The sequence below is a fragment of the Vicugna pacos genome, chromosome 35 (genome assembly GCF_048564905.1).
Source record: "Vicugna pacos chromosome 35, VicPac4, whole genome shotgun sequence".
NCBI classification, from domain to species: Eukaryota; Metazoa; Chordata; class Mammalia; order Artiodactyla; family Camelidae; genus Vicugna; species Vicugna pacos.
This window is the reverse complement of record NC_133021.1, coordinates 32,984,225-33,005,717: the sequence shown is the minus strand read 5'-3', so window position 1 is coordinate 33,005,717 and position 21,493 is coordinate 32,984,225. Positions and strand designations below refer to the sequence as shown.

The 21,493-nt window shown below is 42.3% G+C and overlaps 1 protein-coding gene across 1 annotated transcript; it reads right to left on the bottom strand.

Moving 5' to 3' along the window:
- Nucleotides 1-1,829: 1,829 nt before the first annotated feature.
- Nucleotides 1,830-17,179, bottom strand: LOC102541486 (dihydrodiol dehydrogenase 3-like). Its single transcript, XM_072954909.1, has 9 exons — nt 17,083-17,179; nt 14,562-14,729; nt 13,601-13,717; nt 12,183-12,260; nt 11,631-11,753; nt 8,181-8,290; nt 6,846-7,011; nt 4,476-4,558; nt 1,830-2,619 (listed from the first exon to the last, which is right to left on the bottom strand). Exons 1-9 carry the CDS (start codon nt 17,164-17,166, stop codon nt 2,577-2,579), a joined length of 972 nt encoding a protein of 323 aa, XP_072811010.1. The 5' UTR covers nt 17,167-17,179; the 3' UTR covers nt 1,830-2,576.
- Between the last annotated feature and the right edge of the window lie 4,314 nt (nt 17,180-21,493).

Sequence of the window (21,493 nt, the reverse complement as noted above, 5' to 3'; positions counted from 1 at the left end):
CCAGATCAAGAAAACCTATCCCAAAGTTGGCTTAACCTGCACAGAACTGTGTTACCTTCTTAACATGAAGGTCAGAGGTGAGGCCGGCTCTGGGGAAGAACTAGGGGGTCCAAGGCTTCTCTGAGGGTCTCTTGCTCTTCTGGTTTCTCATCTATTTCTGTGGCTTTAAGTAGCAACTCTCTGCTGACAAATCCCAAACTTCTGTATGTGGTCTACACCTCTTCTCTCGCCCCAGCCCTCCCTGCCCAGCTGTACACACGGCGTCCTCACTTGGGTACCTAACAGGCATCTCAAACATAAGCATCTAAAACTGAACTCATGATCTTCCTGCAAATGTTTGCCCCCTCAACACACCCACACACACCACCTCCATCTAAGAAAAAGGCATCTCGTTTTTCCTGTTCCACAACCAACAATGTCTGGGGTGAATGTTGATTCCCCGTTTCCTTTCACCCCACGTCCAAGACGTTAGAAAGCCGAGTGGACTCTACCTCTGGTCGTCGGGGTGCCCCATGTCCCGAACGCCTTGGCCTTCCTCCTAGTCCGGGAGGAAATCAGCAAAGGCCACCTCTCGGCCTGATGGGAGGTTCTAAATGGAGCATATTGCTGCTCAGGCTGTAATTGTTTTCCTAAGGCCATCAGCACCTCCAAAGCTGGCCATTAATTTTACATGGTCCAAGCCGGCTGCCACTGAATCACACCATTTTTGCTGGTGATCTAGCTTTTGGGGCCCTCCCCAAATTGGAGCATTTCCCTTAGTCCTCCTCTGTGTGAACTTCACTTCCTGAGTCACTTCCCTGGAGGAGGGGGCCTTGGACTCACCTTGAGTCTTGGCAGCACGCACCCCCTTTTGGCGCACCTCTACATCCCCCAGGTGAGCCAGAGCCTCAGTCACTTTACGAATGGGGCGGTCTACACACGGTGCTAGTAGCCCCGCCGTAGTCCCAAGCATTCCCGTTGGGCCACTAGCCAGCGTGAAATCCTTCCTCTGGGCTGTAAGGCTCTTGTCGTCCGGATACGGGAATGCATAGAAGACATCATCTGGTGCGTGCCCAGTTTTCAGACGACTTGTGCTAAGTCCAGATACGTGGCCCATTTACTCACGTGTCACTCAGCGGGGGCCTGCAGGAGTTCCCGCCCCGAGCCACGGTCTCCTCCAGTTCCATCCGCTGCCTCAGCACAGCCGGAGATGCAGCAGAACAGGGGGAGGGGTCGGCCTCAGCACTCTCAGGGACGGGGGGACCAGGGCTGCGCAGGCACAGCTGCTCTCAGAGGCGGCAGAGCTAGGACCGTGCAGACACCTTGCTGCCTGTGCTGGGGCTCTGCTCCAGCTCCTCTTCTGTGCACTGCAACTGCTGCACTTGTGTCTGCAATTCTCTTCTGTCTCAGCTAGTGCGCCACCAAGCAGATAAGAACATCCAGGCCACCCTCCCGCCTGCCTCTCGGTGGGCGAGTGGGACATTATTTTCTAACAGCTCCAACACCCTCCAGGTGTCATCTGGCCAGGGCGCCACTGTGTCCCAATCCTCAGGCTGAGCCCACATAAGCATGTAGGCTGCCACCAGGTACCATGCAGAGGTAGGGGGCCACTTCGCTTCAATCAGAGCATCCCCGTCAGGGGCAGGCGGATCACAGGGGGCACTCACTTCATCCTGCTCACAGCGCCAAGCGTCAGCCGAGGGGGACTGAGGTGGGGTTTTAGAAGGTGAGCAGCGCAAATGAAAAAATGCAAGACGAGTTGCCATACTGCCAGACAGACTTCAGCAGGAGACACCATGGGGTTCACAGCACTTTATTTTGTTGCCACAGGGAGGTGCGCACCTGTGATACACCTGTCCTGCTTTTTGCCTGTTTTCTGCTTACACATGCGCGGTGCCCTTTTCTTTGCTCATCAGGCTAACAGGAACATCAGTAAGCGCATGTGTACAATCACTGTTCACTTCATACTACAAACATGCGGTAATGATGGCCTTGGGTCCCACGGCCTTAACTCATCTCAAGGCCAGCTCACACCATCCTTTGGTAGAAACTGAAACATTATGCTGTACAACAGAAATGGATAAACTGACTATACTTTAAGTAAAAAAAGAACGAATCAAAATGCTGAAGCCCTGGCAGATGATTAAGAAATAGACAAATAATACGATGGACTGTGTACAGCAAGCCAAGCAGAACAGTGACATTTTTAATAGTATTTCATAGTCAACAAATATATTTACACTAAGGTAAAAAACAAATACATGACCTGAATGTAGAAGATTGTTTTGGTTTGTAAACAAACACGCACATTTGCATAGGAAAACCATGAAGGAAAATGTATCAACATTTTTTTCATGCATAAACACAAGTAACCTTTATTTTCTTCCCTTTCACTTTCCAAATTTTCTCAAATTAGTATGTATTATTTTAATTATCAAGGAAAACAAGTATCATTACTGTGAAGCTGATTATTGCACAAATTTTTTTAAAAAAGAAAGGCAAGCTTTCTGAAGTTTAGGCACTTCTCTTCATCCCCTCCACCGAGCGCAGAAATGCTCTTCACAGCCCTCGGCAGGAGGAATGGTGGAGACTCAGAGTCAGTATTCTTCGGAAAACGGGTACTCAGGGTGGCCAACAGCACTGAAAGAGAAGGAGGGACAGTCACTCATCAACTCTGTCCTGCTGTCAAACAGAAGCTTACTCTGCATGCAGTCAGGATGGGCTAAAAACACTAAATTTACAACCACGTCCCTCCTTCTATCCCAAAGTGCATACACGCAGGCGCCTGGTCTGAGTGCAAACGGCACCTAAATGCCCACCTCCCACGTTCAGGTGTAATGTTAACACCACGGTGACAAGTATTTCACTGAGATTAGAGTTTATAGGAGGTGCAAGGTCTATGGCTAAACGTGGGGGTCGTTTCGGCCCCAGGGGAACCCCTGACCCCGGATGTTGAGAAGGATCTCAGTTCAGGACTTTGCTGCTCTTAATCACGTATTCATTCAACAAATAAATACTGAGCACCGCCAACAATACGGGGGCCTCCGCTAAGGGACTCTGGTCTATTCGGGAGGGAGCACGTCCACCTGAATGATCGCACCTACGAAGTGGGAAGCGCTTTTCTGAATGTCTGGTTTATGAGAGCACTGGTTGTTCAGGAATTAGTGTTACTGCAGTTTCCCTTTATCCCCGTGTTCTCATTTTTCTTTCTAACTTGCTTCTTTCCAAATCAGCTCAGTAGCAAGTGTCTTCTGGCTAATTCCACGTGACAAGAGCTGTGCTGTTGACACAGGATCACAAAAATGAGGAAGTCTAGTCATTCAGAGCCTGACAAGGGAGAACAGAGTCACACGTGAAAGCCTTTGAGTACAGAAAACTCACTCTCCACTTTTTAATCCTTTAAACTGCCTTTTCTCAGAATCACGTTACACCTCTACAAACAGGGAGGAGAGTGTTGAGACCTTTTATCTGAAACCACATCTTCATTTTATCACTGACACGTATTTCTCTTCTCCCTAAACTCCCTTGCACACTTCTCTCAGTCTGACGAGTCTTCTTTCTCTTCAATCCTGACATCCTCCTGCAGGAATTCAACATGGAATTCCATGTGCGTGAATAAGTCAAAGTCAAGGACATAGCGGTTCCCCAGGGGAGGGTCTCCTGATGGACAAGACAACACTGAAGTAAGTCTTGAATCAAGAAACAGAGGAATCCAGATGACCTCATCTGGGTGTGTGCTGCAGAAGACACAGCAGATGCTGCCTGGAGGCTCAGTGAAGTTCACCATCCATTTGTAATTCAGTTTGGTGAGATTACAAGGAAGAGAAAATGGAGCTGGATGCGGGAAAAATGCCAGTGAGATGTATTTGGAAGAAATGAACGGTGTCTTGGAAAAAGGAAAGCCCATTAAGGAGAAAGCCACCAGACACTTAGGGGAGGGGGTGGCAGCGGGGCTGCTATGTGACCTCACAGCACCACACAGCGGCCTTCAATGGGCCGTTACTTCATAAAAAATATTAGTTACACTTTACAATTCTGTTAGGACAAAACAAATGTAATCCTAGCTTGACTCACTATTACACTGTCACTATTAATATAATCATTTTCCAACGATTTTAAAAAGAATGAAAAATGAAACATTCTCAGAAGCCCCTAAAAGAACAGGGCACTGTACACACTGTGTCTTCCTTGTCTAATGGTGCATCTTCCCAGTGAAGAAACACACCAGGCACAGAGATTAGGGGCATAAAAATAGTGAATTCACCATGATGTCAACTTTGGTCAGTCTGCTTATGCACTTTCCTAGACCCCATTCATGTTTCTCTTGGGTGAGACATTGAATTCCAGGGGAAACCTCTGGTCTGAGTCTACAGGAAGCTCCTGGTTTACTCCTAGACTGGAAATCAGGACTGCCTTCCTGGTTATGGAAGCTTACGTCCTCTGTTGACATGCATGCTACAGAAACAGCGTGTGTGAAATATATACAAGTCACTTACAATTGAAAATCGCAATATCGTATATTTCTGTTGAGGCCATCAATTGCTTTCATGTCTTCTGGTGGCAACTCAAAGTCAAAAACCTGGAAAGAAGGGAAGAATCACGTTAACCCCCCCCCCAGGGAACTGGCCTCCCCCGGGACCTGGAGGACTTGCACCTGGATGGAGGCAAGAAGGGGGCACAGGGAGGCCCTGCCTGGCCTCAGCTTCCAGGTGAACTGGCCTGGGACCCCTTCTGCTGAGTTCTCCGCCCCTCCTTTCCCGCCCCCTTTCCTTCTCTGCTCCTCTTCACAGAGATTTACAGTTCAGCAAGCCCATATCTTTCTAAGTGAACTCTTGTAACGGAAAAAAAAAAAAAAAAACGTTTTTCCAAACAATGGGACAGTTGGACAATCTGGACAAAACACCTGCACTTGACCACTGGGTTTCCCTTCCCCCACCCCAGCACTGAGACGCAGCGAGGACTGGAAGGAGGAGTCCCCGTGTATAAGAGTCTCTCCAACCACCTGATAACAAACTGACTCATTATCTATAAATAAATCTACAAAATAGGATTATGTAAATGTCTTCGTGGAGAATGATATGAAATGTACTTAAAATATTAAACACATGTAACTAATTAGAAATTCATATCATAATCATGGAAGGGAAATCTGAATTTTGTAAAGAAATCAGTTTCCTTGATAGTGACCTAGTGTTTCAATGCAATATGAATTTAAACATGTATTCTTTAGTGGAAGATGATAAAGTGATGCTCAATCTTACATAAACAAACAGCTGGTCAAGAGCGACCAAGACATCCTTAAAGAAGAAAAAAGTTACCATTTAGTAAAGCAACAAGTATTTCCCACTATTATAAGATGGTGCACAAAAGCAAACCATTTAATAGGAGACAGAGGCCAGATATATATTTATGAACATTTGATATATGACAGAGTTGACCATGTTAATCTGTGGGGAAATATGGACATTTGGATTTTCATTTAATAATATATATATGAATACACACACACACACACACACATATTTTCATGTCATATTACAAAGTCAATTCCAGGTGTAATACAGACCCAAATTTGAATGGAAAGACAAACAAATTCTTTCAGGGTAATATTTCCTTGCCCCTCGAACTGACCTGACCTGTGACTTGCATTACACAATAAAATTTGCCACAAGCAATGGTCAGTCAGTTCTGATCCTTGACATGAAAAGGATTTTTTCCCACTCACTGCCTTGTGGCCATACCACTGTGCTGAGATGAAGGCCAGTTGGGTGGCCACAGTCTAGACAACTGTATACAAAAATCTATATGGAGCAGAGTGTAGGCTCCTCTGACAGGAGCCAAATCCACCTGCTAAAGCAGAATTGTCCGGCTGCTCTGCATTTAACTGCAAACACATGAGAGCCACAGCCAAGAGCAGAACAGCTTAGCTCAGCTCAGGCTTATTGTCAAACCACAGGGTCATGAGCTACACAAATGACCTTTGTAATAAACCCCATAATTGGAGAGAGTTTGCTGTACAGCTGTGGCTAACGGTATAATACTGGTCTCCTACACAAAAGTCAAAAGATGCAGAAACCTAGCAAAAATGGACAAAGTTCGAACAATGGCAAAAACTCAAGGAGGTTAAATGTATGTAAGTAGCACTACATTAGCAATCAAAGAAATGCAGAGTAAACCACAATAAACTAGAGGTTGAAGATCACAGCTGTAACTTCCGTGAGCCCCAGATTGACATGCTGGAAACCTCGCCCCCACTGTGATGATATGAGAACATGGGGTCTCTGAGTGGGGATGCGGTCAGGATGGTGGAGCCCTCACGGGTGAGATTAACGCCATGTCACCTGCCATAAAGGAGGCCTGAGCCAGCTGTGCGGCCCCCTCTATGATGCAAGATACATCGACAAGAGCGTGACCTGGGACAGGGCCTGCGCCTGACCACACAGGCACCCTGCTCTCAGAATTCCAGCCTTTAGATCTGTGAGAATTAAATTTCAGTAGTTTCTAAGACTCCCAATCTCTGGTATTTTGTTAGAGCAGCAAAAATGCTCTCAGAAAGTCACATAATCCAATTTCCTGACTGGAGAAAGAAGAAATGAGATATCACTTGTACAGGGCAACAGAATAGATTGCAAATGTAATGCTGGAACTAACATCTCTCCCTCGTGTCCAATCTCAATTCTACTTCGCCGTGCTACTGCTCCTGCTGCAAGAATTGGTGGAGAAAACCGTTAGGACTGCCCATAAGGCATCCAACACAGGGAACAAAGGTAACTCATCTCGGCCCAAAGACGTCTGGAAAGCTGCACACAGAGTGACCCTCGTGGACGGTATGAGTTAGGAGCCCTGCCCCTCACCCCACACATCACCTGCATGTTCTCTTTAATCTCCTTCTCCTTGTAACTCTTGGCCAGAACCACCACCCCACGCTGCAGCTGGTAGCGAAGGGCAATCAGAGCTGGGCTGCGCTTGTGCTTCTTGGCAATGGCACCAAGAAGCGGGTCGTCCAAGAGAACGGGGAGGCTTTGGTCCACCCTGGAAGGAAATTCAGAAACGCTGAGGAGCTGACACTGAGCGCTGAGTTTGCTAGGAGGCCTCCCAAACACTCCAAGTAGGGCCACCTAGACCCGTGCTTCTCAAAATGTGTCCCTGACCATCAGCATCCATGTCACCTGGGGTCTTGGCAGAAACGGGAGTTCCGTGGCTGAACCCAAGACACAGGTAATGAGAAGCTCAGGTGGGGCACCCAGGCATCTGGGTCACAAAGCTCGCAGGTCATTTGGACGCATAGGTGAGTTGAGACCAGTGCTTCCAAACCCACAGAATTTTCTCTTTTACTTCTCTGTGGCTGTTTTCTTCTCCAGTCATAGCCCCAAAGTAAGGGCAAGGGCATGAAAGGAGAAATGGAAGGAAAACCTGAGACTTTTTTATTTTAACTTTTCTCAGGTATTGACAAAAACTGAGTAGGCTCCAAATGAGAACTATTCATTGTATCATTACGTATAGTGTGCAATAAGATGTTTACAAAAATGGTTCAAAATCTAATTTTTCAGTCATGATAGACCTGAGAAGTATATATTATTAACCCAATTTCAGATAAAAGGTAAGGGACGCTTGGGGAGCTGATTGTTGGAAATGTGTTCATTAGTTAATGAATAAATCATGACATAAATGTGCCTTTGGTCTCAGCTGGGGGTTAGATATAGATGGTAATGCAGACAGCTGTTATTGATTCATCTGTAAGAAATCACGTAATGGGAGAACACTGGCTGAGTGGTGGGCGACAAAAGAGAAAAATTTCTTCCCTTCCTTCCTCCTGTCCTCCAAGCCAGTTGAGAGCTATCTTCAGAGCACTGAGCATGGTATGATTAAAAATACTGCATCAAAAATGGAATTTTACAGCATACAGCTGTGTGAGCTGTACCTCGTGCCTGGAACCCAACTGCTAGTGCAAATTGTTTTTCAATCTTTTATTGGGGCTATTGGTTCACAATGCACCAAAATGGCATTTGAGTATCTTCTGGAACCAAAGAACTAGAATTCCTACCTTTTGGTAAGAAATGCACATTTTTGTTGGTTAGAATTATTTGCTTTGTAATTCTCACTAGAACTCCAATCCTTGGGAAGAGGAATAAATTTTTCATTTAACTCAAAAAATTTGAATTTTATGGAAACACTTTGCTTTCTTCATCAGGGTTCATTACCATTTGGGGTCTCTTTGGGATCCCAGAGCACTGTAGGCGACCAGAACAATGTCCTTGGACTTGCAGAAATCCAGCAGTTTGCTCTGGTTGAGATAAGGGTGACATTCCACCTGCGGAATGCCAACACGGACAAGGGTCACATTATGAAACGGTAATATTAACATGACAGAGAAAGGTAAATATTTTTAAATGCTTTAAAAATAACGCTGTGTAACATAAAATTGGAACTGGAAATGTCAACATCAAGTAATGACTTTTCAAAAATACATTTAAATCTCACCCTTGAAAAAGTTACCAGTAATGACATTCCTGAGAACAAGCAATCTACCATCTTACACCAGCAGGAGACAGGCCTCATTCCAGATCTGGGACAAGAAAAGAACTGTTTGAATCCTGGACATCAAATTGTGCAGAAAGCAAGAATTTGCCCAAAGACTCATGAAAAACTGTCTGAAGGACTCAAAGAATCAGTTTGAGGGGGAGTCCGTTGGTGACATATGGTTTGATTTGAGCGTCAAAGGGAATTATGAGCAAAAGCAATTGTAACACACAGAGTCGGTCAACATCCATGGGTCCCTACTGATGAGAGAGGGAGAGAGAGCAAATATATATGCCTCCACTGAAGGTGATTATGACAACAAATCCATCCTCAGACACTGACAGTCAATGGGAAAGAGTTAAGTTTTTACCCTGCTTATGGGAATAACTGTATCCTAATCTGACTCAATGAGGTAATTTTATTTTTGCAATAAATTGCCAAGTAGGAAAATTAAAAAAGAGTGTTGAAAATTGAAAATTAGTTTTTAAACATCTCAGTGAATCAAATAATGCCAGTGAAAGTCATTGATGGATCCTCAAACATTAAGTAAAAATTTACAGGAAATCTCACTTCCCCTGATGGCAATTACACTCCAGCAGATGACTGGGTAACTTCAATGGGGAAAATACACATTTCCAAAGGAAAGGTCTGGTCACCACTAACTCTACCACGGGGACAAAGGTACCATCACTCACAGCAGGACAAATGGTCATAGGTGCTTCCCACTGGATGACGCTGTGAGGGACACACTATGCAAAAAATACTTCTTGCCAAAATGTTTAATCTTAATGTAGTAAATGTTCAGATCTAACTACTAATTTACGCCATCTGGGAGTAGAGAGACAAGTTAATTAACATCTCAAAATAATAATCTGATAAATCTATTCTATTTGTCAAAAACCTGTCTCCACCCCAATGTTCATAACAGCACTATATACAACAGCCAAGATGTGGAAGCAACGTAAATGTCCATTGACAGATGTCTGGCTAAAGAAGTTGTGGTATATTTATAGAATGGAATACTATACAGTGATAAAAATGAATAAAATTACGCCATATAAAACAACATGGATGGATGTGGAAATTGTCAGTCTAAGTAAGTAAGCCAGAAAGAAAAGAAAAATACTATATGATATCTCTCATATGTGGAAGCTGAAAAAAAAAGAAGGAAGGAAGGAAGAAAGAAAGGAAGGAAAGAAGGAAGGAAGGAAGGAAGGAAGGAAGGAAGGAAGAAAGAAAGAAAGAAAGAAAGAAAGAAAGAAAGAAAGAAAGAAAGAAAGAAAGAAAGAAAGAAAGAAAGAAAGAAAGAAAGAAAGGGAAAGAAAGAAAGAAAAAGAAAGAAAGGGAAAGAAAGAAAGAAAAAGAAAGGAAGGAAGGAGGGAAGGAAGAAAAAGGAGGACACTAATGAACTCATCTACAAAACCGAAACAGACTCCCAGACATAGTAAACAATCTTATGGTTATCAGGGAAAGCAGGTAGGAAGGGATAAATTTGGGAGTCTGAGATATGCAAATGTTGGCTACTATATATAAAAATAGATGAAAGAACAGATTTTTTGTGTATGGCACATTATCTATATTCAATATCCTGTAATAACCTTTAATGAAAAAGAATATGAAAACAAATACATGTATGTATATGTATAACTGGGACGTTATGCTGGGACACCAGAAGTTGACACATTGTAACTGCCTATACTTCAATAAAAAAAATTAGAATGAAAAAACTTGTCTGGATTTTGTAGTAAGATTGGCTGATCATTCTACCTTAAAAAGACATGAGAAACATGACTCAAAGTGACATACGAATGACAATCAGATCCAGCTCAACAAAATATTACATATATGTGTGTATATTATTATTATGTGTGTATATTCATATGTACATATTGACTATTATAATTGAAAATATTGATTTTATATATAAAATATTGATTATATATATAAAATATTGTTTTTTTATATATGTATATACATATATATATATAATTCCATAATTTTACCTGCTACATTTTCCATAGAAAACTCCTACTCCTGGACTTCAGGTTGTACTTGAGGATATTATGTTATATCCAAAAGGACAGTCACAGAAAGTCAAATAGTACATGACAACAGTTATATGATATGTCTAAACTAGTCAAACTCATAAAATTACAGAGCAGAGTGACGGTTTCCAGGGGCTGGAGGAGGGAGAAACCGGGAGTTGCTAATCATGGGCTTCCAGTCTCAATTACACGAGATGGGCAAACTCCAGAGACCTGCTGGAGCGCACTGCCCCTACCGTTAACAGCGTTGCACTGCACTGCGCTGCATAGTGTTGTGCACTTAACATTGTCTTCAGCTCTCCCGTTAAGTTTTCTCTCCACAGTAATGTAAAAATACAAAAAATTTTTTTAAAAAGTAAGAGAACAGAACCAAACAGAGAAAAATGTGTTTAAACAGTTAATTTTATGATGGAAATCAATGAGAGAAATAGAAAAAAATTGAATAATTCACAAGGTTGGCTCTACCTTCCAGACGAATGTTCCTGAGTGACTATTTCATCTACTGTTAGTATCACCATAAGCCAGTCACTTCATCCCTCAAACATCGATGACTTGCGTAGCTTCCAGTAAATCTCCCTGGACTGTGCTTCCTGCTGGAGACCCCTCAAAGCAGAGACACCAGGACTAAGGATTCAGGCACACAAGCCCCACACAAAACTGTAACTCCTCTCTCAGCTGATTTCCACCTTTCTTTATTGACTTCCCATTGCGTGCTTTCATGGCCTTCCTTCCTGTACACAATCACTCTCATCATCTAACTTCTGGTCATCCTTTACAGCTCAGGGAAATGCCACCTTCCTCCTGACTTCCAGGTACCTATTCTAACCCTCCCTCATCTGCTTTCTCCTCCCTAGTTTCCTACACACAGTTTACCATTAAGGTCTCACCACCATTTACACCAAGACTTTCTCAAACAGAGAAACCATTATGGGTTCCATTAACAGCCTTCCAGACAGAGGCTCTGCTCTCTAGAACCTTCTGCCCCACAAAGGGGGGAGGAATAGGAGGGGAGCTGAGTAGACACCTGGCTGAGGTGCAGGAAGAAGGTTGTGAGGACCAGAAGGAGAGGAGAGCGAGAGGGCTCACCTGGTTGCAGACGGGCTTGTGCTTGAGCCCTGGCTTGTTCAGGATCTTCTCCAGCTGCTTGTGGTTAAAGTTGGACACCCCGATGGACTTGGCCAGTCCCGCATCCTTACACTTCTCCATGGCCTGGGGAGGAAGGGTGGTGATGAGTCATTTGTCACTGGCTATAGATCAGGAGTAAATGCAGGTAAGATCTGTTAAAATGGTCGTCACCAGAATTAGGACTGATTATCAAGAAGAAAAATGTAATAAATCAAACAAGGGAAAGAGGTCATAACATAAGAATAAGAGTCACAGTCTTCTTAGAAAACCCAAGACCGTATAGGACACGTGGAAGGAAGGAGATGTCTATCCTCAGTGTCCCAAATTCCTCCCCTCTGTTCCTCCATAAACACTGTGGCAATGATTTCCCCCACACCAGTGCAGCACAGCAGCCCTTTTAAAGCTCATGAATTGCTGAATCCGATGGTCCACACACCACTCCCCCAGGAGGAAGAAGTGAAGATGCCCCCTCTCCTGGCTTCCTCCCCTGTGCTCTCTCCTCCACAGACTCACCTCCCATGTCCTACAGAGATCCACTGTGTCAAACATCATTTTTCCATTTTCATCTTTGGGATAAGCCTCCTCTCCTGGCTGAAAGAGAAGCACTCATTTTAGAGATAATTAATAATTAATAAATAGAGACATAATAATTAACAGTTGATTGATTAATTAATTAATAGAGAAAAATAATTTCTCCAAGAGTAACCACGCTGGCAGGCACACCTAGGACCAGGACACTCAGCCTCCACGAGGCAGGTGTTGCGACACTTGAGGTAGTGCTATTTGCAGAGTGGTTTGCATGTGCGGCTGTAAGGAGCGTCTTCAGGAGACAGGCTTCCTCTATCTCTTGCACTTACTGTAAGTTGGAATTAATTCAATTCTCCTGCCTGCTAATGGGGATCGTCACTGATGTATGTGAACTTTGTCTGCCCTGTATTCTTTCCTCTTGCAAAATGCCCCTAATTAGCTGAGAATGAAAGTAAGTTATCTTATTTCTGGCATGAAAATTGCAGTATTGACCTAGCCAAGACAACCAGAGCTCCTTTTCCCTCTGAACACTGAGAGCGCAAGGGCACTCACATGAACCAGGCAGGATCAGTGCAGGCCGTCCTCAGGCTCAAAAGGAATGTGGACCATCCAGACATGCTCTCAAATGTTAATGACTATGTGCACTGACCTCAACCAAGGCCATATTTGCCACCGATAGAAAATATGGAGATAAAAATTAAGACAGGCAAGAGTAATGTCATGTTAAAGGATAGAGAAAAGGGGACATTTCTGAAGTACTGCCAGCCCTTAACTCTATCCATGGCTGGACGTCCCATTTACATAATTCATTAAGCTATTTTGTGTAGGAGAGCTTGTGTAGATTTCTGTGACCTAAAATCAAGAGTTCTACATAGCACGGTTGTTAATCACTAAGCATAGTCTAGAAAACTCCATGTGAGACAGCCAACGTCATAGGCAAGGTCCCTCAAGTCCCTACAAAGACTGATGGCTGAGACCCACCCAGAGAGAGCACCACCAAAACTGCTCAACTGCAAAGGGCGAAAGAGGAGGCAAACTCATCACAGCCAGCTGGAAGGCAGCTTCAGGGCTCGGCACCGCCGCGCCGAATCTGCGTTTATGAAATCCACAGGAGACCCGGGGCCCTAATCAGGACCCGGTGCTGAACATGCCTGTTTCTATTTCCTCGAGATTTTTAAGGCAAAGGTGTGAGATTGTTGGACTCTGTTCTCTTGGGGGCATGGAAAGAATAGTAAGGATTCAAAAAGCTCAGTAAAAATGTAATAAAAATTGTTACTTTGGGGATTTGACTCTAGTGAATCATCCTGACATCTATCTGAAAAATCTCCATTCAACCACTTATGCAAGTTACTAGACATTCTGACATAAGAAATAAAACACTTGTCATCACCCAAACTGCCAACCTTCATAGCCACGGGAAAGTGAATAATATAGAGGTCCACATAGTCCAGTTGAAGATTTTTCAGTGACTTTTCCAAGGCTGGTCGCACCAACTCTGGTCGGAGGAAAGTGGCCCAAAGCTGCAGAGGTTCAAGAAAGAAAGCGGGTGATTTTGTTTTTCTTCTTTCATCTAATGACTAGACATTTCTACTGTTTAGAAGGTGATTTAAAAAATACTCCTTTTCTTTTTGAGGTTCTTTTGTGGCTGAACTTACCGATGGAAACTTTATTATTTGCTTGAAGTTATCATCATTATACGTACTAACAATGGCAGGAAAAGACCCCAGAAATAAAAAGTGTTAGCAAATAATTGTCGCGCCCATCATCTGAATTGTGTCTGAGAGAGTTTAAAAGCAGTTCACAAGCTTGGGCAAATTCCATCAAACAACGTATCCTCTCAGGAATACTTATTATCTGCTTGTTTATGTAACAGCGCTTTGAACATATTAATATGTGCAGAACACAGTTTAAGACATATTGACTAGATCTTGAGTAACAAACAAACTGCCTCCTCTATCCCTCTCTCTTATTGGTGGTGCTGAAAACTGAGATTCAGAATGTGAAGAAATTTTAGAAAGTCACCCAGATGATAAGGAAAGGTATAATCTGATCACTGTTCTCTGATTTATTAGCCCGTGCTAAACCACACTGCTCCAGTCTAGGCTCAGAGAAGTGAAGTGACTATACCTTTAAAGCTAAAATTTAAACACAGCGGTGATGAGAAAGCAGTCATCACTCCCTTCTCTCTCTCTCTCTCTCTCTCTCTCTCTCTCTCTCTCTCTCTCTTTTGGATACTTGGTTTAACACGTAAATATTGGGGGAATAAAAGTTCTACCAATGTGCACAACTCAGCAAACAGCTACTGATCTTATCACGTAATTGTTACTTGTTCACACATGGGCACACACAGCACACACACAGCACCTTTGAAGTGTAGAATATGTCTTCTCTCTTCACAGTGCCGTCTGCAATCTTGCTTCGGATGGCCTGTCCAACCTGCTCTTCATTTTGGTAGACATATGCACAGTCAATATGGCGGAACCCAGCACCTATAGCAAATTTGGTGGCCTCCAGAGCTTCACTCTTAGGAACCTACGTAAGCAACAAAGGTCACACTTCAATATCCACATGATTAAGAGATTGCTGAGGTACAAGCTGTGACCTCTCCAAGGCTCAACTTTTCTTCATGTCTTAGGTTCGTGCTGCACGTGTGGTGATGAGCCCATAAGAGTCTGCCTGTTCTCTTCTGGTAAGTAATTAAAGGTAGACATCCAGGAAGCCTTCCAACGCTAGGCAATCACTGTTTGATCACTGGAATCAGAGGTCCCCAAGACCACCCTCATGCCCAGTGATTTGCTGGAAGAACCCAAAACGCTCAGCCTGAATTTGTAGTCACGTGTATGAAGTACACTGAGAGATGTTCCCAAGCAAAATTAATCATCCCCAAGAGGGATAAGGTGCAGAGTACAAAGCACCAAGAAACAAGGTGAACACTTCAAAGAGTCCTCTACCAGTAGCCACACAGCGTGCACCAAATTAAAAGGATGTCTACTCAGGGTGTACAAACCAATGTTTTCAAAATGCATCCATTGGGAAATGATACCACAGTCAAGCTAGTCAACATAACCATCACCTCACACAGCTAGCTTTTGGGGTGTGTGGTGAAAACACTTAAGATCCACTCTCTTAGCAAATTTCAAGAACATAATGATATCACTTATATATGGAATCCGAAAAAAGACAAATGAACTTATTTACAAAAAACAAAAAGGAAAACAAAAAAAACCTCACAGACATAGAAAACAAAGCTATGGTTACCAGGGCGGGAAGAGTTGGGAAAGGATAAATTGGGCGCTTAATATTTGCAGATACAACTACTATATATAAAATAGATAAACAGCAAGTTTATACTGTAGAGCATAGGGAAGTGTATTCAATCTTGTAGAAACCTATAATGAAAAAGAGTATGAAAACGAATATATGTTTATCTATGACTGAAGTATTATGCTATACACCAGAAATTTACACAGCATTATAAACTGACTATACTTCAATAAAAAATTTAAATTAAATTAAAAATTTTTTAAAAATTTAAGAATATAATCCATTATCATTAGCTAGAGTCACCATGATGTACATTAGGTCTCCAGAACTTATTCATCTTATATCTGAAGGTTTGTCCTTTTGACCAGTATCTTTCAATGTTTCCAACCTCTGTCCCCAGCCTCTGGTCACCACTCCTATCCTCTCTGCGTCTATGAGTTCAGTTTTTTTAGATTCCACCCATAACGTCATCATGCGGTATTTTCCCTTCAGAATCTAGCTAATTTCACTTAGCTTAATGTTTTCCTGGTTCACGTGTGTGGTTCCAAATGGCAGCATTAACTTCATTTTAAAGGCTGAGTAATATTCCTTTTCTTTTTATGTATTTCAGAGTCCTTTGTTTTTCAAGGAAGTAGATATTTGGAATAACTGCTCTCTGCCGGTTCCAGTCATGGTCTTCCCTTCAGTGTACAGCCATTCAGAGACTGACCAAGAAGTAAATACCAGTGAGCTTCAGGGATATCCTGGGTCCTTCCCTCCCCTCAACCCACGCTGCACTACAGAGTAAACAAGCCCTGTCTTCTGTCTCCAAAATGTCTCTGAAGATTTCCTTCTGTTTCACAGACAAGAAAAGTGAGACTCAAAGTTTAAGGGAAAGTCCCTTGTTCTACAACTAAATACTCCAGAGACAACAGGGACAGCAGCTTTTGGACGTCTAGCCTGGAGACTTGTGCACTTTGCCCACCTTTTGTCCAAGGACTGAAGGCTCTATTTTCATAAAATACATTGCAAAACCCAAGAATTGAAGCTTGGCCTGTAAGCCTGTAGCTCATTCCCTCCAATGATATTACAGTTTCCATCAGGATAAGTTCCAGCAGAACAGAAGCGCATAGCAAACCACGGGTGGACTATTTCTGGCCTGGCACCCAGCAGGCTAACACACAGCAGAAAAGCAATTCCATCTCATTAGCTTTCATTCGCCTCATCTTCAAGACCTTTTATCTCAGACATTTCTCTGGGTCATGTCTTTCTGGAAGGGGGAAAGATTTCTTGAATTGCTGATATATACCGAGAAACTGCTTCATTGCAATAACACTCAAAGCAAAGCAACTGGCAGTCAGTGCTCTTGGCAACTGAGTTTCATCACTTCCATCAAGCTGGGAAAGAAATAGAAACTGTGGAGAGACCCAGAATGATCTGGAGTTGACCAAAGTTTCAGAACAGGATGCAGAGTGAAGACTGAGTACTTTCTCCCCCGTCACAAGGAATGGTTCTAGGCTGGTTAGGAGAAGCAAGGGGGCCTCCCAGAGTCACCCAGGAACTCAGTGAATTTACAATCCAGGTTGTTTCCACCCATGTTACATCTATTTTAAATCCTCAACCCTAAGATCACTATTGTTACCTCCTCAGGTGCAAAGGTGCCAAATCCCAGCACAGGAATGAAGCGGCCGTCAGTAAGTTCCCGACGCCGATGTTTGGGATCCATTGCCTGTGGCTCCTCTGACTGAGCAGACTGTGATTTCTTCTGTGCTCACAGCTTATAAATAACAGGAAGGTACCACCCCAACTGCACCGTCCAATTGTTAACAAATATATTGTGGCAGGAGCAGGTTAAAGCAGTAGCCATGGAGTAAGAAATATTTGAAGTGAATTAACTTATTTGGTTTATTATCAGAATAATCTTAAGTATTATATAATGATAAATTCATCATTAATTTTTTGCAAAATTTTATCTCATCAGTTTAGTAAATACTTTTAAAATCCTGGAGCCATTTACATCACTGTTGATTATTGCACAAGAGTTGCTAAACAGCTATTGACCAAGTATTAGACTAGAAACTTTCACATACCAGTATTTTTTGTTTTCCTAATTATGAAGCCCAATCCTGGTCAAAGATCAACTGAAACAACTATTTTACAGTCCATACACATACACACATACACACACACACAATCACACAATTTAAAGGATGGATTAATGGGCATTTTTCAAAATGTTAACACTTAATAAAGAATTAAAACTTCAACTAAAAATAAATTTGCCTTTTTCCATTTCCCACCAGGAAAATTATTTTGCGTTACCGTCCTGGCACAGGTGAAATCCTGATAATGATATCAAATAGGACAACCTGGGAAACTGCCTGTGGAAGGTTAATTATTACTAGTTTTTGGATATCCTGTGCACTGTGTAACCAGACTGTTAGATTGGATACACACTTTATCTAGTTATATAACTTTTAAAGCTATCATGACATAAATGATAAATGTTTTATATACTTTATTATCTTGCTCAACATGATTCATTAAAGAAAAAGCTGTAAACCAGTTAAATTGTAACACATTTAGGAGAAGTTAGGAAAATCATGACACACTTATACAAGGGAATGTTGTGAACCAACTAAAATTTAACGTATAGAGCCATGTCAGCAAAATGGTGTACTAGAAAATAATGAATTCTCCAATAGAAATGAAAGGGGAAACCTCAGAAGCTAGCTATAAAACTTTACATGAGCTCTGGAAAACAATCAAACAAAAATCTACAGCAACAAAATGAACACCCAATTGGGAAAAATTCAGGATCAAAGTGGTAGAAGGTTTCACTGTGTCTGTACTCGCTCTTAGCACTCCCCTTGACTCATGCAGAGCAGTCTTGATGTGTAAGTGCATCAGCCCAGCTCCTTGTCCCTCCTCAAACCAGCAAGATCACAGAAAATCTTATTTGCAATGTTCCAAACCTATCTGGGGTCTGCCTGAAGACCGGTGTTTTTTCTGCCCAACTCTAAACTTAAACTGAAGGGCGGCAGGAATATCTCATTCCAGCTGCAGGGAGACCATACGTACACAGTGGCCAGGGACAAGGGGTTAAAGGAGGAGACACAGACTAGAGCGTGTAAAATTCTGAGTAGAACTGGGGTGTGTATTTGCAGGATATTAAGAGATTCAAAAAGCAGCCATGTATTCAGGGGAATCAAAAAGCCACACCCAGGCCAGGCAACATGCAGGCTCAGAAGGGAACCCAGGAGCCCTTCAGCTTTACTGCTGGGCTGACCCAGGATGAGCAGCACGCCAGGCTAATTATAGAAGCGTCCTGACGTGGAACAAACCTGCAAAGTGCGGGTCGTCGGCTGCTGCTTCCAGTGCCCAAATATAAACACACAATCAAAGCATTAAATAGGGAAACATGGTCCACTAAAAGACAAAAATAAATTAGCAGAAAATTTTTCCTAAATAAGAACAGGCATCGGAATTAGTAGACAAAGAGTTTCAAAACAACTTTCTTACACATGCCGAAGTGATTGAAGGAAAAAAAATTGTCAAAGAACTAGAGGAAAACAGGCAATTGATACATGAATATAATGATTACTATCAAATAAGGTATAGAAAGTATGCAGCTTAAGGCACAAGAAGGAAAAAGGAAAGTATGTGAACAGACACAAAAGGACTTGTAGGACCATCATTTGAACTCATACACACATCAGAGTTCCATGAGAGAGAGACAATGGGACAGAAGATTATTAACAGAAATAATAACAAAGACTCCCCAGATTGGATGAAGGACATGAATTAACAAATGTGAGAAACTCAAAGAACTACAGGTAGAATCAACACAAAGATATCCATATTTACATACATTGTATTCAAACTGATCAAACAAGACAAGTCAGCACCTTGAAAGCAACAAGAGAAACATGACTCATCAGGCAGAAGGGATGCTGGACACATTATCAATGCACTCCTCATTAGAAACATCAGAGGATACAGGGCAGTAAGAGTATGCATTTGAAATGACAAAAGAAAATAAAATACCCTGTCAACCAAGAATTCTACTTCCTGCAAACAGGTCCTTCCAATATGAGGGCATAATTAAGACGATCTTAGATAAACAATAGATGAGGAAGTTTGTTGTCATTGGAACTGCCTCATGAAAAATGTAAAGAGTTCAAAGGAACAGATGCTGGATAGCAACTCAGAGCCGTAAGAAGATATAAAGACCTCTGGTGTGGGTCAATATAGGAGCAAATATAAAATTATCCATTTCTGCAAGTTTGTTTGGTACCTCTAGTTTTCCTTGTCAACAAGATTTAAAAGATAAATGCATAAAATAATCATGGATCTATGCTAACGTGTACACAAAGTATGAATGTGAAGTGAATGACATCAATAACTTACATTGGGAGATGGGGAAAGAGCTCTACAGTAGCAGAGGTTTTAAGGCATGGCGGTTAAATTGTTATCAACCCAAAAATATTGCTATAGCTTCACAATGTTATGTGTAATCCACATGGCGATCACAAGGAGGATGGCAGTAAAACACAGAGGAAAATGAGAAGGGAATAAAAACATGTCGCTACCAAGATCATCTAAACAAAGGAAGGTAGTACGCAAGGGACTTAAGGCATATTGGGAAAAAAGATTCAAATGGCGGAAGTCTTTTCCTTTCAGCAATAACTTTGAATGGAAATAAGTTAAACTCCACATTCAACAGCTATCTATTGGCAGAATATATCTTTAAAAAATATATCAAGTTTCTGTTCTCTGCAAGGGACTCACTTTGTATCTAAGGACACAAATATTTCAAAAGGAAAAGATGGTAAAAGGTACTTCATGTATACAGCAACCGAAAGAGAACTGGTGTGACTAGAACAATAACAGAACCGAAAAAAAATAAAAAGGCTTTGGAATGAAAATTGCAGCAAAAGACAAGGAGGATATTATACAATGATAAAAAGGTCAATCCACCAAGAATACAGAGCAATTATGAACATATATGTGCCAAACATCAGAGCTCCAAAATATATGAAATCAACATTAATGGAATTGAAGGAGACATAGGCACAACCACAACACTAGCTGGAAACATCATCGCCCCACCTGTAATAACTGACCGAACAAGCACACAAAAGATCAGCAAGGAAATATAAAACAGCACAGCAAGCAACTGTATGCCCAGATATTGAATAGTGAAGGTGAAATGGAAAATTCCTAGAAACACACAACTTATGGCGACTAAATCATGAAAGAATGAAAAACCTGAGTGGACCTACATGTATTAAGCAGTTTAAATCAGTAATCAAAAACCTATCAACAAAAAAAAAGCTCAGGGCCTGATGGCTTCACTGGAGAAGGCCACCGAGCATTTAAAGCAGATTTAACAACAATTATTCTTAAGTTCTTAAAAAAAAAAAAACCTGAAAAGGAAGAAACACTTTCTAACTCATTCTATGAGGCCAACTTTACCCTAAGAATAAAGCCAGACAAAGACACTGAACAAAAATAAACTACAAACATTGCATATGATTACTGCTGCCAAAAAAAATGCATCTACACAAAATGCTAGACAACTGAATTCATCAACATACTGAAAATTATATACCATGGCTAAATGAGATTGTTTCCTGGAATGTAAGAATTGATCACATGTTAATTTTAGGAAAGGCAGTACACCTCATTAACAGGAAGAAGGGAAAAAATCATATGAAATCACAACTGATGTGGAAAAAGCACTTGACACAACTTGAGTCCCCACCAACTCCATCAACCCAGGCTGGTCAAGCAATGCCCCTGTGGACCCGCCAGCTTCTCTCGGGAGCCTTGTGGATTCTGCTGGGCATTGCATTACCAGGGGACCGTGCAGCCTGGGCCTCTGGGATCCACGCTCTGTCCAGCACATCGGAGCCTGCCCTGGGGTCCCTGAAGGAGCAGCACACCCAGGGCTCACCCCCTTCAGCCCTGTCTCTGGGCATCTGGGTCCCGTGAAGGCAGAAGTCACTACATTTCCTGCCCTTGTCCTGCAAGGAGAACAAAAGATACTT